We start from the raw sequence: 20811 nt of genomic DNA, 5'->3' as shown, positions 1-20811 counted from the left end.
AAAAAAAGTGGTACAGTTTAACTATCATGTTCACAATTGTCATTTTTCAAGGCAGTAGAAGACCAAGACATTTCAAAATGATATAAAATTGAAGCTTTATAATCAACCAGAGGAAGTAGCCTTTCCTCCCGTTGCCCACCCCCACCTCACCTCTTGAACAGTTCAAGACAGACCACCGGCAAAAACGCAAGCTCCCACGCTACATTCAGGACCGTGATAAATGTAGGCAATTATGAAATAAGTTGAACTCTGCTTCTTGGTGAAGCCACATTAATTTCTTTTTTAAGTGAATTTGACTTTCAGTGCAGCTCCAATTCATGCTTTTAGATACCTAACAATTTCCAAAATGTTAAAGTAATTTCAGTCAATTGAGCCTTCGATGGCAAAGCTTATAAATTATATTTATTAGTATGGTCAAGGTAAGAAAGGAGTTTGGGCTTTGATTATAAAATGCAGCATCTTTCTCTGATTCTCTTGGCTAAACTTTTCCTCTTCTTTTTTCCATTTTTTTCTTTGCTGTCTTCCATCTTTCTGGCTCGAATTTCCCTCATTAAGTCAAAAAATACCTGAAAAGGAGAAAACAGGATAAACAGAGAGATAGTATGTGTTTGGTACTTTCCCCGAATCACAGCAGTAAACCTGGGGAAAATGATATGAATGTTAGCTCTTGTGTGACAAGCAGAAGGAGAGCAAAGCACAAAACTGAAGTCTGCTTCTCCAAATGTATTTGGGAAGCTGGGAAAATAGGAGTATTTTCTGAATTACACTTTTTGGTAAAATTTGTTTACATAATATAACCTAATCTTTCCATCTGAATTTTCCAGGTGAGAATGAAAAAAGCACAAGTGATGACTGCTCCAAAGATAAAATTCAATGCATTACCATTTGAGTAATTTACAATTAGATAAAGTTTATCAATTACTATTTTAAAGTAATTTGTGCTTACTAAAACTTACATTTAATACCCTGTTTTTTTCTTCAGCTCCATTTAAAAAAAAAAACAGAACTGTGGAAAATGACTGCTTCCTTTATCATTCTGATACCACACACTGGAAAACAATGTTGTTTCTTGCACTGTATTTGAGAATCTATCAATTCTTGTGTGATGTCTAGAAATTGACAAGTAAGGGGACATACGAGAATAAGTTAAAAATTACTAGTGTAACAATTCAAAAGTTAAATATCAATAACAAACGTCTGAGTGCATGCGGAGAAGGGCCGGGAAGGATGTGGACTAAGTGGACACAAACAGTTAGGACTGTGTGGAATGTACATGGATGAATTACTTTTATGGGTCACACTTCTGCATTCTGGATTTAAAAAATTCAATTAGTATTCTGGAATAAGATAAAAACAAGTAAGATTAAAAACAAGTTTAAAAGAATGCTGTAAGTAAACAGAGGCATATTATGTAAGACCGACGTGCCTTCTCAAGCGTGTCCACAGCGCTCGGATGGAGACTTTAACTGCAAAGCGAGGTGCCAAGTAGTGTATACAGGTGGAGCGCACCTGTGGGTGCAGAGAGAAGTCGTGTGTATCTGCCTGCATTTTCCTTCTTTTTTTTTTTTTTCCATGCATTTTCAAAAAGGAACAACGAAATGACAGACTCCAGTAACTTTATTTTCAGGAGAGGGGAGCAGGATAGAGTACTGAGGTGCCTCTCTGGAGATACTTTGTTATAATGTATGAATTCTACTTTGGAAAAGTAAGATTCAAAGAAGAAATTTAAAAACACGAAAGCAACTGCTTAAAAACTGAAAATCAAACTAAAACAAAACTGCATGTCAAATTGGTGACATAATCATACAGAGGAAACAATTATTTCAAGGGACTTTAAAAGACAACATATGGAATATTCTTCTTAGAACAGATGCTAAGAATGGAAAAAAGACAAATCCTAAACTTTGCTTTGTAGTTTCCTTGTTAGTAACAGTGGTATTGCTCTTTTACAACGAACATATTTATCAGGATAACACAATTATGTTACTGTAGTTTAGAAACCAAGACTTCCAGTGGGAGAGAAGAGATAAACACAAAATCAAAGAAGTACATATCCTGAGTGCTAAAAGTGAACTGGAAATAACAGGATGAACGGGAAATAACAGTATGATCTCTTGATTTTTTTCTTTCAATAATCCACGTGTCTTAGCACTATTCGCTGAAAGGCCACGAAGCAATGACAGCCCAACAGCAAGGAGCACACGGGTCCCCAGGCTGTGGCCGCGAAGTTCGGTTCCTGCCAGGGAGCCAGGGCTCCTCAGCTGAGTGGCTGGTCCCTGAGCTGGAGTGAGAAGCAAAGCAAGGCCTGTCAGACTGACGGGCTGAGTCAGACGCACAGAGCACCGCCACAAAAGGACTCGGAGAGTTAAACAAGGGAAAAACTGGGCACAGAACCCCAGGAAGAACGCAGTGGACCGAAACGCGGTGACATGAACCCCTTGAGTGCTTGCCCCGCTGCTGCAGGCTGGGGATCTCGGGGCATTTCCGCTTCGAGTCCACAGCCGCCCAGGCCAGCCGGGGCAGAGGCCTCCAAACTAACAACGTGCAAGGATGTGCGATGAGCAGAGCACTCCCAGTGCTGCTCTGCAATGCGAGTACCTCACCGTGGAATGGCTAATGGAGTTTTACATGAGTATCTGCAATACGCTTCCAACAAATCCCCGTGGGAGACCACCAAGGTCATCCTACCAGCGAGCACCGTGGGAACCTTTTAAGTCTACAACAGCTAACTTAACGAATGAAAGCCAAAGGAGGCCCTGTTCCCACTGCCAAGTGGGAGGAAATGAGTGATCCAGGGTGAGAATGAAGAATTGGTTTTGATGAACTCAGGCAACTGATAATCCCCACAGCACAGGGCTTCTTCCGACTTCCAAGACACTTTCAAAGATTTCCTCTCTCCCTTGTTTCCTCCCACCCTCTTCTCTTCCTGTCCTTTCCCTTCTCTTCCCCCGGCTTTAGGGCAACCCGGTGTGTATGAAATTTGACTCTTCTAATTCCAGACTAGAGATCATAGGAAATCCTCACATAAATCAAAATAAAACAAAACTAGACAGACACAGGCTGTAAATGCTGAGCCCAGAATACTTACAGTTGAAAAAAACATATAAAAGTTATTAGAAACAACCAACATCGCTCTTACAGCATCAAGAGCTGTTAGTTTTAAATCTAAACCTTTGCCTTCACCAGTTTCTTCATTTTAAGTACGTAGCAGCCCCTAGTTCATGATGTAGACAATATTAAACTTTCAAATGGATTAAAGACCTATTATAAAAGCCAAGACAACGAGCAAGTAAAAATTATAGCTAAGTTTTTCAGCTTAGGATGGGAGAGTTTTTCTAATGAAGCCACCGAAATCAGAAGTCACAAAGGAAAAACAACGACAAATCTGACGACATAATCTTTTAATGTCTTTCCATAGCAAAAGCTACAAGTCAGCAAAGTTAAAAGACATGGTATGGACTCGGAGACAGTATTCACAACAGATATAAATGGACAAAGGGTTGATGTCCTTAATATAAAGTGGACTTTATGAATCAAAAAGATAAACCTCCCATTAGATCAAGGGGCAGGAAAAAAGAACCTTGAGTTCACAGAGGATCGACAAAAGGCCAATGAACAGCTACACGATGTCGTAATCAGGAAACACAAATTAAAACAAATAATCTCCCCACAGTACTGGCGACTTTTAAGGCAGTCGTGGGGAAGGGGTTTCCTCACACACCGCTGGTGGAAGTGGAAGGCACTAACTACCTCCAGGGGATGACCTGTCATTAAAATTTAAAATGCACCTTTGGGATTTCTGGCCAAGATGGTGGAGCAGTAGGACCATGAGCTCACCTCCCCTCTGACTACAACACAACCACAACTGACCGCTGAACAACAGAGGGAAAAAAAAAAAAGACTGGAACCCAGCAAAAAATTTTCTTCAACTGGAAATACAAAGAGGGAACCACAACGGGACGGTACGAGAGGTGTGCCATGATATAATGGCCCCACATCCCCCGAGTGGGGGACTCAAGCTGAAGCCCTCCCACAGGGGCGACGGTTCTGAGCCCCACGTCAGGCCCCCAGCCCGCGGTTCCGGCATGAGGAGGAGCCCCCAGAACATCTAGTTCTGAAGGCCAGTGGGGCTTAACTCCAGTAGCCCCATGGGACTGGGGGAAACAGAGACGTAATTCTCTTGGGAAGCGCACACGGAATCTTGCGTGCACCAGGTCCAAGGGCAGAGGCAGCGATTTCATAGGATCCTGGGCCAGACCTGCCTGCTGGTTTGGGGAGGTCTCCTGGGGAAGTAAGGGATGGCTGCGGCTCACCCTGGGGACATGGAAGCTGGTGTGGGACATTCAGGGATCATTCACCTACATGAGCTTTCCTTGAGGCTGACATCTTGATTGGATCACCAACACCAAGACCTAGCTCCACCCAACAGCCTGTAGGCTTAAGGGCTGGGAACCTTCAGGCCAAGCAACGTACTGGGTGGAAACACAGCCCCACCCATCAGCAGACTTCCTGAGCCACAAACCAGACACCACCCTACCCGCCGGAGGTCCAGGACCAGCAGTGGACAGGCACCGACTCCTCCTACCAGGAAACCCACACACGCCTCTAGGCCAGCTTCATCCACCAGGGGAAGATACCAAAGCCTGTGGAAGGAATCTACAGACACAAGCCAGGCTCTACCCTGGGACCCGATGGACCCTGGCCCTTGGGTGACAAGAGGGAACTGTGCTACTGGGATGTACAGGACGTCTCCCACAGAGAGCCACTACTCCAAGGTCGAGAAAGTAACTAACCTACCTAAAAATACAAATAGTAGACAACACGAGGCAGCAGAGGAATATCTTCTAGGCCAAGGCACAACATAAACTTCCAGAAGAAGAAATAAGTGATGATGAAACATGCAATTTATCTGAGAATTTAGAGTAATGATGGCGAAGATGTTCAGAGAACTCAAGAGGAGTACAGAGGCACAGAGTGAAGTTTTTATCAAAGAACTAGAAACTATAAAGAATAACCCAAACAGAGTTGAGGAATAAAAACAAACCCAAAACGATTAACAAAATGGCAATAAGAACATATGTATTGATAACTACCTTAAATTTCAATGGATTAAATGCTCCAATCAAAAGACACAGACTGGCTGAATGGATACAAAAACAAGACCCACATATATACGCTGTCTACAAGAGACCCACTTCAGAGCTAGAGACACATGCAGGCTCAAAGTGAGGGGATGGAAAAAGATACTCCATGCAAACGGAAACCAAAAGAAAGCTGGAGTAGCAATACTTGTATCATAAAAAACAGATTTTAAAATAAAGACTGTTACAGGAGACAAAGAAGGGCACTACATAAAGCTTCAGGGATCAGTCCAAGAGGAGGATACACCAATTGTAAATATATATGCACCCAACATAGGAGCGCCTCAATATATAAGGCAATTGTTAACAGACATAAAAGGGGAAACGGACAATAACACAGTAATAGTGGGGACCTTAACAGCCCACCTTCCTTAATAGAAAGATCATCCAGACGGAAAGTCAGTAAGGAAATACAGGCCCGAAAGGACACATCGGACCAGGTGGACTTAACTGACATCTACAGCGCAGTCCATCCACAGGCATCAGGATACACATCTTCTCAAGTGCACACAGGACACTCTCTAGAATCGACCACATGCTGGCCCACAAAGCAAACCTCAGTAAATCTAAGAAAATGGAAGTCTCACCAAGCATCTTTTCTGACCACAACACTATGAGGTTCAAAATCAACTATAAGAAAGAAAAGAAAAAAAACCACTGCAAAAACTGCAAACATATGGAAGCTAAACTATATGCCACTAAACAACCAACGAGTCCCTGAAGAAATCAAAGAAGAAATCAAAAAATACTTTGAGACAAATGAAAATTAAAGCACAATGATCCAGAACCTCTGGGATGCAGCGAAAGCAGTGCTAGGAGGGAAGTTTACAGTGATACATGCCTACCTCAGGGAACAAGAACAGTCTCAAATACACCACCTCACCTCACACCTAAAGCAGACAGAGAAAGAACAAACAAAACCCAAAGTTGGTGGAAGAAAAGAAACCATAAAGATCAGAGCAGAGATAAATGAAACAGAGACAACAACAACAAAAAACTAATGAAACTAAAAGCTGGTTCTCTGAAGAGATAAACAGAATTGATAAACTTTTAGCCAGATTCGTAAAGAAAAAAAGGGAGAGGGCCCAAATTAATAAAACCAGAAATGAAAAAGGAGAAGTTACAGCCGACACCACAGAAATACAAAGGATCATAAAAGGCTACTATGAACAACTATAAGCCAACAAAAAGGACGACCCAGAAGAAATGGACAATTTCTCGGAAAGGTACAATTTGCCAAGACTGAACTAGGAAGAACCAGAAAACACGAACAGACCAATCACAGGACTGAAATTGAATTGGTAATTAAAAAACTCCCAACAAACAAAAGTCCACGTAGAACAAGTTACACTTTTCCCTTTGTACTATGAATTTTTCTTCATACAATGACCGTGTGTCCCACCTGAATTACCTGTATAAAGAAAAAAACTTCAAAAAGAACACACTACATTTTTCTTAAAATTCTTCCCCCAACATAAAATTAGCTCTCTTGACACAATAAATCATACTCTCCTTTTTGACATCTACTAGCCTAATTTCTTTCCATTTATTTCCCCCAAGGTGGTTCTTAAAATTATGAATTTAAAAAGCCAGAGCATTCAGCTAGAAGGGTGCAAGGTCATCAGATGACCCGGCAGCCAGTGAGCACACAGGCAGGTTTGCCAGATGGCGATTCCCCTGTGACAGGCCAGGCCCCAGCTCGACAGTTCTGATGGTCATGAAGCCGTTTCACAGGGTAGTGTTCAAATCTGCCTCTTAGAAACTCCCACCCAACGGTCTGTTTGGAATCCAGATGAGGACAAGATATGGGCATTTAAGATCTTATAGGGAGCTAGTGTCTGTTTTCCATGACAACACAAGATACTTCCCAGTTTAACAGGGGACAATATTAAAACTTGATACCCCAGAAAAATCTGTGATCAGACTTCCAGTAGTAGATGACATACAATATGGGTGATGCCAACCACTGTTTTGAGTAAAACAGTGAGGAAAGAACCTGGGTACCCGAGCTGGCCACACCCAGAGCCAGCAGGTGCCACTACCAACCCTGCGACCTTGAGCCAGGTGTGTAACCTCTCCACACCTCAGTTTCCTCATGTAAAAAGCCAGCCTGAGAAGAGTATCCATGCCGTGCAGGGTTAAAAATGAAACTGAGTACTCACCACTGTGCCTGGCTCTTATAAGCAGGGATGAATGTTAGCTCTTGTAACTATGTATTACATTATTTCCTCTGCAAAAACCCCAAAATGTAACCTAACTTTAGACACTGAAGAATGGCTGCAAGTTACTTTTATTTAGCCACTAAGGTACTTTATCTGGTAGCCACTCTTCAGGATAGAGCACTGAAAAATGCATTAGTTCTCCGGTGGCAACCACAGGTACCAGGTTCTTACACATCCCCCTGATGTAGGCTTGCATGTGTGCTTGTGTGTGTGCGTGTGTGTATGAGTGTTTCAAACACAGATGGCAGCACACTACAGGCACTGTTCTGTGCTTTTTCATTTATTAATGTCGAAGATCATTCTGTATCAGCAGAACATTTAGTTCCACCTTCATTTCTTTTTTTAAACCTTCATTTCTTTTGAATGATTATATAATATTCCATTATATGGATGCACCATAGTTTAAACCAGTCTGTTACTGGACGCTTGGGTATTTCCAGTCTTTTGCTTCTACAGACAAAGCTTCAAGGACTACTACTGAAATACACTTATGTGTGGATGTATGATTTTTAACTGTATAATGAGCTTTTAGAACTTGAATTGTTGGGGTCATTGTTTTGATAGATGATTGCCAAACTGCCCTTCCATGAACACGAGAGTTCCTCTTGCTTTTTTCCTATGTGATGGGTGGAAAAAAAAAAAAAAAGTCGTATTTTTAACCTGCACTTCCCTTTTTGTAAGTTAGACTAAGCCTCTTTTCAAGTTTGAAAGAGATTTGCATTTCTTTTCTGTTTATGTTTTTTGACCATTTTCCCACCGGGCTGCTGGTCTTCCTCCTGTCCTGTGACAGCTCTGATGAGGCACACGATGGAGCCCCCCCAGGGCCTCTGACGCTGGCAGGTGACACCCCAGGACTACTTACTGCAGGCCCCAGAGCCCGGCCGGTTTCTGTTTGCCCCCATTCCCCACTTCCCTTGGTTCAAGTCAGTTTTCAAGTGTGTTCTACAACCTGCTCAAGACCTCAAACAGGAGGAAACAAAGTATATATATGCCATGATAATGTTCACTGTTGCCTTTCAAAACCCCAAACACACTATTCTCATTAGTAATTTAAAAAACATTTGTCATAACCTTAGAGGAAACTGGTACACTGAGAAGGCAGGTGGCACTCATTTTGTACAGCTATCTTGGACCTATAGGAGTCTGACCATGTGACTGGAAAAAAAAAATCAGCTTCAGACAGTAACGACACTTTTAAGACCTACAGTAAATGAACAGAAAGAATCTCTAATTTTCTTAACATAATGATGTCTGGACCAGGATTATAAATCCACAGGCACAGCAGACCAGTCCACTAACCCTGTGGCCACCCAGAGCAGTGTGACCCCAAGCGTGTGCCACTGTCCCCAGTCTGAGCACAGGGAGCTGGCCAGACGTGCAAATTCTCAGGCCCCACCCCAGACCAAACAAATCAAAATCTCTGGCGGAAGACCCAGGAATCTGTGTTTATAACAAGGCAATTCTTCTGCACGTTCATTTTTGAGGGGTGCCCAGAAGAGCCTAGATACTTGGGGGCTGAAAAAGGCCCCACCCTGAAGGCTCCCAGAGCCGGTGACCGCAGCCCAACGGCAGTCCCCAGGACTGAGAGGTCTCGCGGTGGGATGACAGGTGCCTGGGAGGGCTCCCGGAAACGAGGTAAGGGTGCTCCTCCCCTGGCCTCCAGGAAGGGCCAGTGTGAACAAAGGGCCAAGATAAGGGACTCGGGAGGGAACAGAGGATGAGTGTGGGGAGGGCAGCTGCGGTGAAGGAGGTTTCCAAATCCTCCCCGCTGGGAGGCACCTGCGCTTGGGAAAACGCAAAGGGGGCTGGGCAGGTGTGAGCCCCGAGGACTCACACAGGTCCTGCTAGGTTCGCCAGCCAATCAGGACAGGGGGGAAGAAAAAGGAAAGGCAGGGATTCAGGTCAGGAAATCCTGTCAATGCTTTGGAAAAAAAGGGAAAAAAGAAAAGTACACGTAGCTGCAGTGTGTCGTGTTTTAGTGCCTCCTGGGAGCCAAAGGACACGGTGAAGCAGGAAACTCCCAACACGTTAGACTTGAGCATTCAAGGGCTGATAAAAGCCAACACGTAGTAAATCTCTACCTGAAAATCTCACAGAATCGCAAGACAGAATGGAGCCGAGTTAGAACAGATCCACCGATCTTTAACACGAGGTAGTGGTCCGGAGAGCCACCTCTTACCTTGTCAACATTAGCTCGCGTTTTAGCAGATGTTTCCACGTAGTTAACATTCCACTGATCGGCTCTGGTTTTTGCCTCTTCTACAGAAACCTGCCTTTTATCTTCTAAATCTGATTTGTTTCCAACGAGCAGAAATGGAACGTTCTCATCTTCTTTTACTCTTAAAATCTGCTCCCTGGATAAGAGAAAACGAGCAAGAAATAGTAACATTATCTCTACACGTTAAAATAACAAAATAGCAAATACCAAATGCAGTTAGCATTTAGTTGTTTCTATACAGTAACAATTAGCTCATTTATGACACAAGGAAACACGCAGCACAGCTTCCTTTCTCTATCATCAGTCATCTGAGTTACACACTCACTTCACTGATGAAGGAGAAACACACCACAGAAGAGATGATCACCATGGCAGGAGAGGCACCAAATCCAAGTAACAAATGCACCTACCTGCTAAATGCTTTTTAAAACATTAAACTTTTATGTTAGGATGATTTCAGATTTGCAGAGAAGTTGTGAAGATAGCACAGAGTTCTCACATGCCCCACACCGAGTTTCCCCTGCTGTTAACGCTGCACGTTAGTGTGGTACCTTTATCACAATTTATGGAACAGTACTGATGCAAGTGTGCTCCGGCTTGCCTTGCTGCGCTCACAAACTGAAGGTCTGCAGCGGCCCTGCATCAGCTCGCTTATGTCTGCATGTCACATTTTGGTAATTCTTGAAATATTTCAAACCTTTTCATGATTATATTTGTTATGGTGATCTGTGATCAGTAATCTCAGATGTTATTAATATGACCAGCTGAAGGTTCCGGTGACATTTAACTTTTTTTTTTTTTTTTGGCAATAAATTACTTTAAGGTTATGAATGTCGTTTTTGGGGGGACATAAAGTGTGCTGTTGAACACTTTGAACAGACTACAGTGTAAACGTAACTTTCATATGCACTGGGAAGCCACAAAATTCATGTGACTCACTTTGTTGGGATATTTGCTTTATTGCGGTGGTCTGGAAACAACAACTCACAGTCTCTCCCAGGGGAGTCTGTACACTGTTATTAACTAAAGTCCACACGTTATTCAGATGTTCTTAGTTTCCACCTGGTGTCCTTCTTCTGTACCAAGATCCTACCTGGGACACCACATGACATTTAGTCATCATTTCTCCTTAGATGCCACTTAGCTGTGGCAGTTTTCAGACTTTCCTTGTTTTTAATGACCTTGACAGTTTTGAGGAGTACTGGTCAGGTAATTTGCAGAAAATCTCTCAGTTGGGATTTGTCGGATGTTTTTCTCATGATCAACTGGGGTCATGGGATTTGCGGAGGAGACCACAGGAGGGAGAGAATGCCATTTTATCATGTCATATCAAGGGTACCACTACATGTTTTTAAAGCCCCACGCATGCCAGAAATATCTGGAAGTCAGCGGCTGAGCATAGATTTTTGTATTTAGAGATAAATTATACGTGGTGAAGTGTCATCAATTTTAAAGGTGTCAGGGCTCTGCCCTTCCTAATCATGCGACTTTGAGCAAAGTACTTCTTTGCCTCAGTTTCCTCGCCTGTAAAATAGAGCTGACAAGAAAACCTTACATACGTGGTTGCTCTAAGGATTCAATGTGAAGTGTGTAGAATTGTGACTGGCACTCAGTAAATATTCAATAAATGTTAGCTGTTCTAAATGATTATTATTAACCTACTGAAAAAAGATGTTTTCTTATAAAATCAGCAGATGAAAGAAATCTGTAAGACTTAGGTTTATTCTCTTGCTATCTTACAGATGCCTCTCCTTTGAAATTATTTAGAGATGCTGAAGCTTATAGGAACATAAACATTGTAGACTAAGAGAGAAATGAGAAACTCACAGGGGTTGTTAGTATGACAGGTCAGCACAGCACACTTGACTTTGCAGGGGTCCTGCAGTGATGTCTGAGGCCGGGTATAACGCGGGGCCACAGTTCATTCACATTAGTCTATTCTGTGCTGCTTAGAAGATGTCTCCTGAGCGCCGCCACCACCACCTGCACTGCTGCTAGCAGTGGCCTAACGCTCACAACGCGCCCAGTGCTTTAACCGCTCCAAGTGCTTTACGTACATTATCTCGTTTAATCTTCACCCCAAACCCACGGAGTTACTACAATTATTACTGTAGTGGGATGTAGTCATCCCACTACAGTAAGGAAACCAAGGCCCAGAAAATTACGCAGCTTACTCGGAGTCCCATTTAAGCAGAACCAGGATCTGAATCTGCGACATCTAACGCCACAGCACACACAGTTTCCGCGCTGGACACCACAGGGCCTCCCCAGGATGGATATCGAAGGGAACAAACCCTGTTCCCTACTGTTTAGTTTCCAAAAGTTCTTCATCACGAGAGACCTCTCCCTCTGACACAGAAATGGACACCGAGGTGTCCACTGAGCACTGGGGTGAGGTTCCCTGTGTCATATGACATGTCCCCTGCGTGGAAGAGGGACCCTTCTTTATTACACACAGTATCAGATCCAACCAGTGGGAGAAGATGAGGTAAACGAACGGGAGAGGAAAGCGTGGATCATATAATGATAATTTCACCTTTCTGAAAAAATGTTTTCAATTACTTGTTTCAGTGGAGGGTTGGCATTGATACAAACAAAGCAACCAGAGAGATTATAATGCAATGTCACAGAACACCTTATGTAATTTTAAAAAATGCCCTATATAAAAATGCTTAATACATTTTAAAAAAATACACAGTAGGGAACGAAGCTGTATTTTTAAAAGGAAACCTCCCATATTCCATTTTAATAACATGGAATGTGGCGACCATGTGATGTTGAAAAGAGCCATCATTCATTCAGTGACAGCCGGTATAGCAGGGTTGTTAAAAGCAAGAATCTGGAGGCAGACCTTCCGGATTTTAATGGCTCTGCCATCCTGACTGCATGACTAGGGGCAAGAGACTGAGCCTCTCTGTGCTTCAGTTTCTTCATTTATAAATTTGGAGACTTTATTTAAAAAATCAGATTTAAGAAGTCACTAATTGTAAGCACTATTGTATACACTACTAAGAAAAATGGCTGCCAATTAAGATGTCAGACTATAAAACACAGCCCTGACTTTAAGAGATGAGAAAATGTGAAAACATGTGTCTCGGAATTTATGAAACATGTTAGGAGTATCTACCTCATCTATGTTAAGGCTCAGAACAGTGTCCAGTACACAGTAAGCACTTTATGAGAGTTAGATATTTATTATTTACATTATCATTTTATTCACCTGAGTACTGATGAAGTAGCAAAAGTTCTAACGGATTCAATGCTTGCAGGAAGTTCTTTGGACCCGAATTCTTACTTTTTCTGACGTGAATAAACTGTGAACCACACAGTCACCTCCATCCTTCACTGATTTGAACTTACCTTGAACATCCTTTCAGGAAGTAAAAATGTTAACTGAGCCTGGTAACCGAGTGACACGCACTTAGCTGGAGTTTGCTACACAGCACCGTGCTATTTCCCACCACTGATGTGATTTCTTGCAAAAAGCTTGTCAACACTCACCACTGCTGCTTGTTAAATTTATGAGGTATTTGTGAAGAGGATTTTGGTCAATCACAATCTTTTTCCAATGCTGGTAACAACAAATTTGCTGTGACTTTCTTAACCAGTTTCCTTCATGATCAACAGCCCGGAACTAAGATGTTAACAACTGACTCTCCACTCAGACTCGCTAACCATCAGCAATGTGAGCCTGCCTCTGGTGTTTGTGATTCTAGCACCTTTGTTCATTAATATATATATATATATTATATATATATATATATATGTATATATGGTATATTTATTGAAATTAATTAGTGACTATATACATTTATTTCAATACCCACTAAGCTACTCTGAGTCAGGTGCTCATGGAAGTCTGATACTGAAATGACAGCGTGATGACTGCCGTCAGAAACATGGTCATAGAACACCTGGCCCACTGAGTTCAGAGGTGAGAAGACAATATTCTTTAGAGTTAACAAGTTGGTTTTATGAGCTACTTTCCTGGATGTCAGAGAAAGGCGATGCTTTGTCTATAACCTTCACAGACATTTTACTTAATGTGGTGCTCCCTTCAAGTAAGAGTTTTAGATGCTAGTATAGAATTTTAGAATAGGAAATGCACCTGGACAAACTGGTGCAACTTCTTCATTTCTGACATCAGGAGAGTGAGAACCAAAAGGGAAGAGAGTTTTCTAGGTCTTCTAATATTGCTATCAAACATTTACTAAGCACTATACGTTACATGCTAGCAACCGTGCTAGATATGGGCCCTCGGGAGGCTGAAACGGACAGAAATGGGAGCTGCTCTCCAGAGCTGTTACCTTGTCAGGAAAAACACCTATAAATCAGTCTCAGCCTAGGAGTGTGGTGACTGTGCTGCTGGAGCTGTGGCGGGTCCGTCGCTCTCACAGGTGAGGAGACAATGACTCTGCCTTGGTGATGGGAGGCCCAGGAAGCTAAAGAGAGGAGTTGACATCGTGCTGTACTTGGCAGGTTAGACCATGTGCAGTGCCCCCTGTGACCATTCAGACCACCTCAAAGATGGCTTTCCTACTGCCGGTCAGTTACTAGGACCACTTTTTATTTATGAGAAGGCCAAACACACTGGAGGTACACTGGAAGGGTGATGAATGATTCACTTATTTTCTGTAATAGCAACAGCCCAAGATTTTTTTCTCTTGGTATAAAAATACCTAACATTCCCTTGAGATATCACTTTGACTTTGGTGGCTATGGTGACAAAATTTATTCCATTACCTAGAACAGGACCTGCTACATAATAAGCACTCAAATCTTTTCTGAATGAATGAAAAACACTGACACTTATGTAACTTGCAACATGTCTCCAAGGATTACGAGTTACCAGAATCTGTCATCCTTCGTACTTAATCACATACAAAACTCCTTCCCTATAGAAACCAACAAACTTAATTTTACACACAAAGCTATAAAGTTTCTCAATGACATCCTTTTTTTGCAAAGAATCCTGTGAGTCCTTGAGACCTTCAAGTGTACAGAAAAAGCAGAAAAAGGAATGCTTTGTATGAGCCCAGGTTTGGTATTTTGCTTAACTACTTGAATTGGCGTCTTTCCTCATCTGTGGAAATCCTTCTTACCCTTCGAGGTTATCTGTCTCGTGGAGGCCTCCCAGCGTCCCTCCTCTCCTGGGTCCCCTCCATATCTCCTACTTTTGTCACTAACTTGCTCTTGGTTTCATGCCTTACTCAACTAGGCTGTGTGAATCCTGAAAACAGAGGACCTATTACATGCTTCTATTGTGTCCCCTACCAAAGCGGACAACACAGAAGTAAAAATACATACGAAGAATGCTTGTGATTATGCATGTATTCATGCACTTAATTTTGCTATATGTACTTAGGTATAGAGAGAACCCCTCTCTCCTTCCCCAGCACCCCCCTCAGAGCCAAATGGATGACAGATTCTGATTATAAATAAGATATAAAAAATACTGTGTACCAAAACCTAGTGTGCCGATGTATGGTATTATTATTTCTACTAGAAATTCAATCCGTGCTGTCAGCGCATCCACGGTGTAAGGACCATGGCAAGGTGCCTGCGGAGCACGACACAGGTGTGGAGAAACCAGATCTAAAACTGGGTCAGAGTTCCAGCGTGGGATCCCAGTGTCGCGGTACTGTGCTCGAGGGGAGGACTTGCAGTGCACAGAGGGACCCTGGGGGCTGGGGCCGTCACACACTCAAGCGCCCGCACGGCCAGCCCTGGGAGAGCCGGTGGTCAGGCTGTGCAGGGCGCACCGAACACCCGAGCACAAGCAGGCAGGCTGTCAGTCAGGGAGGGAGCAGACGCGAGTGGACACCGAGGGAAAGGCTACCGCGTCAGGGGCCCTGGTCGGCCACCTGCTTCCGGGGAAGAAGCTGTCCCTGACCCACCTGAAGTCTGCCGTGGCTGCAAAGGACTCCATCTCGGTGATCGAGAAGACGCAGAGGAAGCCCTCGCCGCTGCGGAAGTAGTTGTCTCGGATGGCGGCGTAGTCCTCCTGCCCGGCTGTGTCCAAGATGTCGATCTGCACCTCCTCCCCGTCCAGCACCACCTTCTTGCGATAGCTGTCCGCCTTGGTAGGCTCATAGTCCTCCACAAACTGCGAAGGACGGAAAGCGCGCCCGTTTTGAAATTGGCTCGACTTTCAAAACTTACTTTGAAATACAGATTCCCACGAAGTTGCCAAAATGGTACAGAGGTCGCCTGTGACCTTCATTCAGTTTTCCCCAATGGTAAAAACTACATTCATTGAGATTTTCATGTTAGACCATTTGGCGGCTTCCTCTGTTACAAACAGTGGGGTTGAACTATTAGCTCTAGGCTGTTTACAGCTTGAAAACTGTGCCTTTTTTCTTCCTTGAAACACTATACTTGCAAAAACTACTACACTTAGGTTTTGTCTAACGTTTGAGAACCTTTCCTATGGGGCTCTAAATACACGTTTTCATGCCGGAATTGTGGAAGTAACTTGAAAGTAAGTCAATATTTAGGTAAGCATTGAAAGCATGGTTGAATCTTTTCTTTCTCCAAAATGAATCAAGTCAAAAGAGCAGCTAGGACTACTCTGTAGAATGCCAAACTTGAACTCTGAGATTTCTCCCCAAACTTCCGATTTTTTAAATGGTACAATTACAACTTTACATTCTATCTTTAACCCCCTAAATCTCACCTTGATATTTTGGATCAGTGTCTCATTGTTGGTGTGTGTTTATGTATATAAAACATAATTTCATGGCTTTTATTCTTATAAATACTTTCATTATCTGATATTTTCTTATTTATTTGCTCAGCGTCTGTATCCCCTGACTAGAACTTCACCCCGGGAGGCAGGGACCTTGAGTACTCTACTTGTCACTGCATCTCCAAAGCCTAGAATAGTGCCTGCTACATGGCAGACATGAGACAAATAATTACTAAAAAATCGAACTGTGTATTTTTTATTGTAAAAGCTATAGAACATTCTACCATAACTACATGCTAATATTTTATGAATATTAAATATTTACAACCATTTATATTTGATGACCAGAAATATCCAGATATATCAGATATTATGAATATTAAGTAAATATTAAATATTTATGAATATCAAATGCAAGTTTAACTATTCATCAAATGCCAGGCATGTGAATATTCTTATTTTTGACCTCCTTATTATCAAGAAGGGGGCTGCTTTAAGATTTAGTTTGAAAGAAGAGGAGCTATTAAGATGAACAGAATGAAAAACAGACTAGGTAAATTGGTAATTTCATTTAAAGTATCATTTCAGTCTCCCTCGTTCAAACTTTTTATTATCATCACCAACAACACGACAAGTGATGGATTTTTAAGAGTTCTGTGTGTGAAAGAAATGCTGATGAGGAGGCGATGAAAAGAGACAGACACCGGGCGTAAAAATCTGCAGGACTTTTTGTCAGACCAGGTTTGACATTTAGTTGCTCATCAGAGACCACTCTTCTTGGGCAGGCTGGGTAGCCTCTCTGAGGTTCTGTTTTCTCATCTGTAAAATGGGCGATGCCACGACCTACCACACAGGACTGTTCTGAGGGTTACGTAAGAAAGAGCAACCATAAATCCTTGCTTCTATTTGAGAGGAAGAAGAATTGAGGATAAATGAGTTAAATTTGATTACCAACTCTTCAATCATTTAGCCTAGATAACAGTCTTCTAAGGAAGGAACATATTGCTGTCCACAGGCTGAGACCTTAATTGTGGGGTGATAAAGTCTGATATACTTTATCAGGCACACAAATCTGTAACCTGTCCAGTAATTTTTATTTTAAGGACACAGCCTTTACCTGTCTAGTGGAGAGTGTGGTGCCATGCCAAATACACTCAGTCACTCATCAGAGATACAATAACTAACTGACTTTTTCACTAACGTTATTATTAAAGGATGCCTGATGTATATTAACCTCAAGTCTCAATCAGGCACTACATCCACCAGTACTATTAATTCAAGGTGGAACTCACCATTTAAACACTAAAAACAAAAAAGCCACAGTTAGATTGCTCAAAAATAGGTACTGTTTCCCGTTTTGTTTTGTTTCTTAAAAGCATAAGGATTTTAAGGCCCTTGAGTTCTTGACTGTTTTTGGGAGGAGGGGGGCTGGGGGTTGTAATTAAGTTTATTTATTTTTGGAAGAAGTACTGGGGATTGAACCCAGGACCTCATACATGCCAAGCATGCGCTCTACTGCTTGAGTGACACCCTCCCCCTTTGACTTGTTAAATTAAGTTGTATACAAATGTTGGCTCTGAATTTAAAAACAGAAAAAAAACCTAGTAGCTTTCAAGGATGCAAGGTATCCATCTGAAATAGCACCAAAACCAAGCCAGAAAAATACTCTGAAAGCCCAAACTTTGGTATCCGGGATGCAGTCAGCACCTACCTCATCGTACATGAACTGCAGGGTCAGAGCGGACTTGCCCACACCGCCGCTGCCCACCATGATGACTTTGTGTAAGGCCAAAGAATTCTGACCCTTGGGCTTATTTGCAGCCATCCTGTGTCACAGAGTTGTCACCAAATGATTAAGAAGAATCTAAAAAGAATGAAAGAACACGTAATGCTCAGCACACTCTTCTTCAGAATTCCAGTGTAGGAAAGAGATATGACATCCTTAGGCTTCAAGATACCAGTTTTCATTCTGCAGTGATTTTAAACAGATGGCAAATGAAGTATGCTCAGTTAGGGGAAGAGCCACTTATCAGAGAACACCGTGGCAGTAAGACAAGTATATGACTCAAGGGCATTTCTCTTATAATAGTTTTCAGTGATGAGCTCGGTGACTGAAAGCGAAAATTTCCCATTGCAGTCAGATGCTGACAATAACAGAGTATTAGCTGTATCAGAATATAGTCACACAGATAATAAAAACAGGCTGCATGATCACTTTGTTTTCACATTAACCTCTATCAGCAGTTAACTGAAGAGATGCTTTTTCTAATTTCGGTGAGAAACGACTAAAAAAAAAAAAAACAAAAAACCCCAAAACAAAAACTAATGCCAAAAAAGCCTCATCCTAACAAGTTGGCAGTAAAGGTAAAAATAGAATCTAAGAAATTGAAAAGTTGTGCTCTACACTGCAATTTGACACAATATTGTAAAACGACTGTAACTCAATAAAAAAATGTTAAAAAAAATAGAATCTAAGACTATTCTTAGATTGTATACCCCAACTCCCAAGCACCATCAGGGCAACATCTGCATATCTGGAGAGGGATGGCTAATCCGACTGACATACCTGGATCGAGTGTGCCCTCCCTTCCCTTAGCACACACACGTGTTAACCACATTCATGTGCCCAGGGTGGGAAGAGCGGGTGGTGATGGGCAATGTCGGCCCCCGGTGGCCCCTGGCCCCGGGGCAGGCCTTAGAAGAAGAGGCGGAGAGGTCACAAGCACCGCATCTGCACGGAGGCCCGCGCCAGGAGGCTTCTCGTTACTAGCGGAGCCGGGGGTTGCGCCTTCCATCTCAGCATCTCTCTGACTTGTTTTGGTCACAGCACAGCTTTTCCAAGCTGCGTCTCACAGGTCCACCCCCAGCCCTGCCTACTTGTCTACCTTATGGCTCGGCTGCATCCGAGCCACACCGATCGCCTCCGATTCTTCACACGCTCCTCTTTGCCTCTTGGCCTCCGCCATGCAGCTTCCTCCAATACTCGTCTTCAATCCGGCTAACTGCTCTCAGCTCTGGGGTCTCAGCCTCACCTGGAACTCTCAGTTAGGTCTCCCCTGCCCGGGGCTCATATAGCGCCTGATACTTTTCCTCCACAGCCATTCGCACAAGGTGACATTGCTGAGTGTGTGAGCTGTTTCACAGGGCTCTTCTTCCCTGATACACCAGAAGCAACTTGAGCGCAGGCGCCATGTCCACCTGGTTCACTTCATGCTTAACGTAACTAACAGGGCTCGGCAAATCAGCCATTCTGTGCATCTGTGTTGGATGAGAGGATAAATGCCGGAGTGTGACCCAGCCTTGGGGAGTGCTTTATCTGCAATGGTATGAAGCAGCTGTTGCTATCAGAGACGCAATCACAAGGAGAGTCTGCCGTGGGCTGGTGCCTCATGTGCGGGCTGTGCAGGGTGCGCTCAGGCCGCCCCAGAAATCATGCCCAATACGGAAAAGTCTTAAGGAAAAAACAAACAAGCCAACCCCATAACCTTGCTATCGATTTAACAACACGGGTGTGTTACACTTCGTTTGAGACCACTTCAATGTGCATGGAGCATGACTGGGATCACGCCCTATACGCAGTTTTTGATCCTCTTACTCCTATGTTATATCATGAACATTTTTAGCACAGGCAGCTTGAACTGTGAAGCATATGGCGGAGAATCCACATCTGGAGGCTGAAAAGTACGATTTATCTCGATAAACAAGGACTGAGTCCCGTTTCTACACACCAAGGACATGATCACTGGATTCTGAATGATTGTCACTGCTCAGAAAAAGTGAAAATTAATAGTATCTTTCAGATGAGTAACTAAAAGTCTACAGACACAATGTGTAAGCAAGTGTACAGAGCATGCTGATGCTGGGGTTCCCAAACAGGCCAGGAAATGACTTCTTTCTCACTGTTACGATCCTAACTGGAATCTTTTCATAGCTATGTAACTACTGTTTTATTTTTAGAACAGTTATATCACATGAGCCCAGGGTGTCATCATATCAATTAATGCTCTAAGAATTGTGTGTGTTTTAAAGCAAAATGTTAGCAGTTACGCCAACTAGGGTACAACACTTTTCCTTCCAGGACAATTTAAAATATAGTGTGTGGCTTAGAAAAGGGAGATTCCTAAAGACATTTTTCCAAAGTGCACATACTCCTCAAGAACCATGAGCTGCACATCCCAGCCTTCAAGAGGCTGTCCAGGAAAAGACCTTCTCTCCCCATCTCAAAACCCGGCTTTCCACAACTTAGCTCCCCACCCCTGGTCTCTAGACATCCATGCTGGAACTTGAGACAACTTACACATAAAAAGGAAAATTCCATTAGTGCTAAGAGCAATGAAGAAAGCAAGGGGCACTGGAATGAAGATGGGGGAAGGGGCTACTTTAACCAGGATGGTCAAGGGTGAAGCCCTTAAAGAGGCAGCATTTGAGCTGAGACCTGAGTTTTATAAAGGAGCCAGCCAGCTCTGAGGGAAGAGCATCCCGCACACAGGGAACGACAAGTACGAAGACCCAAGACGGGAGAGGGGCTGCCGTGTTCTAGGG

General features: G+C 43.0%; 1 protein-coding gene across 2 annotated transcripts in view; it reads right to left on the bottom strand.

Moving 5' to 3' along the window:
* Nucleotides 1–380: 380 nt before the first annotated feature.
* RALA (RAS like proto-oncogene A) overlaps nucleotides 381–20811 on the bottom strand; it is a 59316-nt gene continuing 38885 nt past the window's right edge. For both annotated transcript variants that reach the window (XM_015234581.3, XM_006198529.4), the window contains 4 exons: nucleotides 17981–18133; nucleotides 15479–15687; nucleotides 9543–9717; nucleotides 381–566 (listed from right to left, as the gene is read on the bottom strand). In XM_015234581.3, the coding sequence (XP_015090067.1) occupies nucleotides 444–566; nucleotides 9543–9717; nucleotides 15479–15687; nucleotides 17981–18094 (621 nt within the window). In that variant the 5' untranslated portion in view covers nucleotides 18095–18133 and the 3' untranslated portion in view covers nucleotides 381–443. The remainder of the gene's footprint in view (nucleotides 567–9542; nucleotides 9718–15478; nucleotides 15688–17980; nucleotides 18134–20811) is intronic.

Source organism: Vicugna pacos, chromosome 7 (genome assembly GCF_048564905.1).
Source record: "Vicugna pacos chromosome 7, VicPac4, whole genome shotgun sequence".
In the NCBI taxonomy this organism is placed as follows: Eukaryota; Metazoa; Chordata; class Mammalia; order Artiodactyla; family Camelidae; genus Vicugna; species Vicugna pacos.
This window is presented reverse-complemented; position numbering and strand designations above follow the sequence as displayed.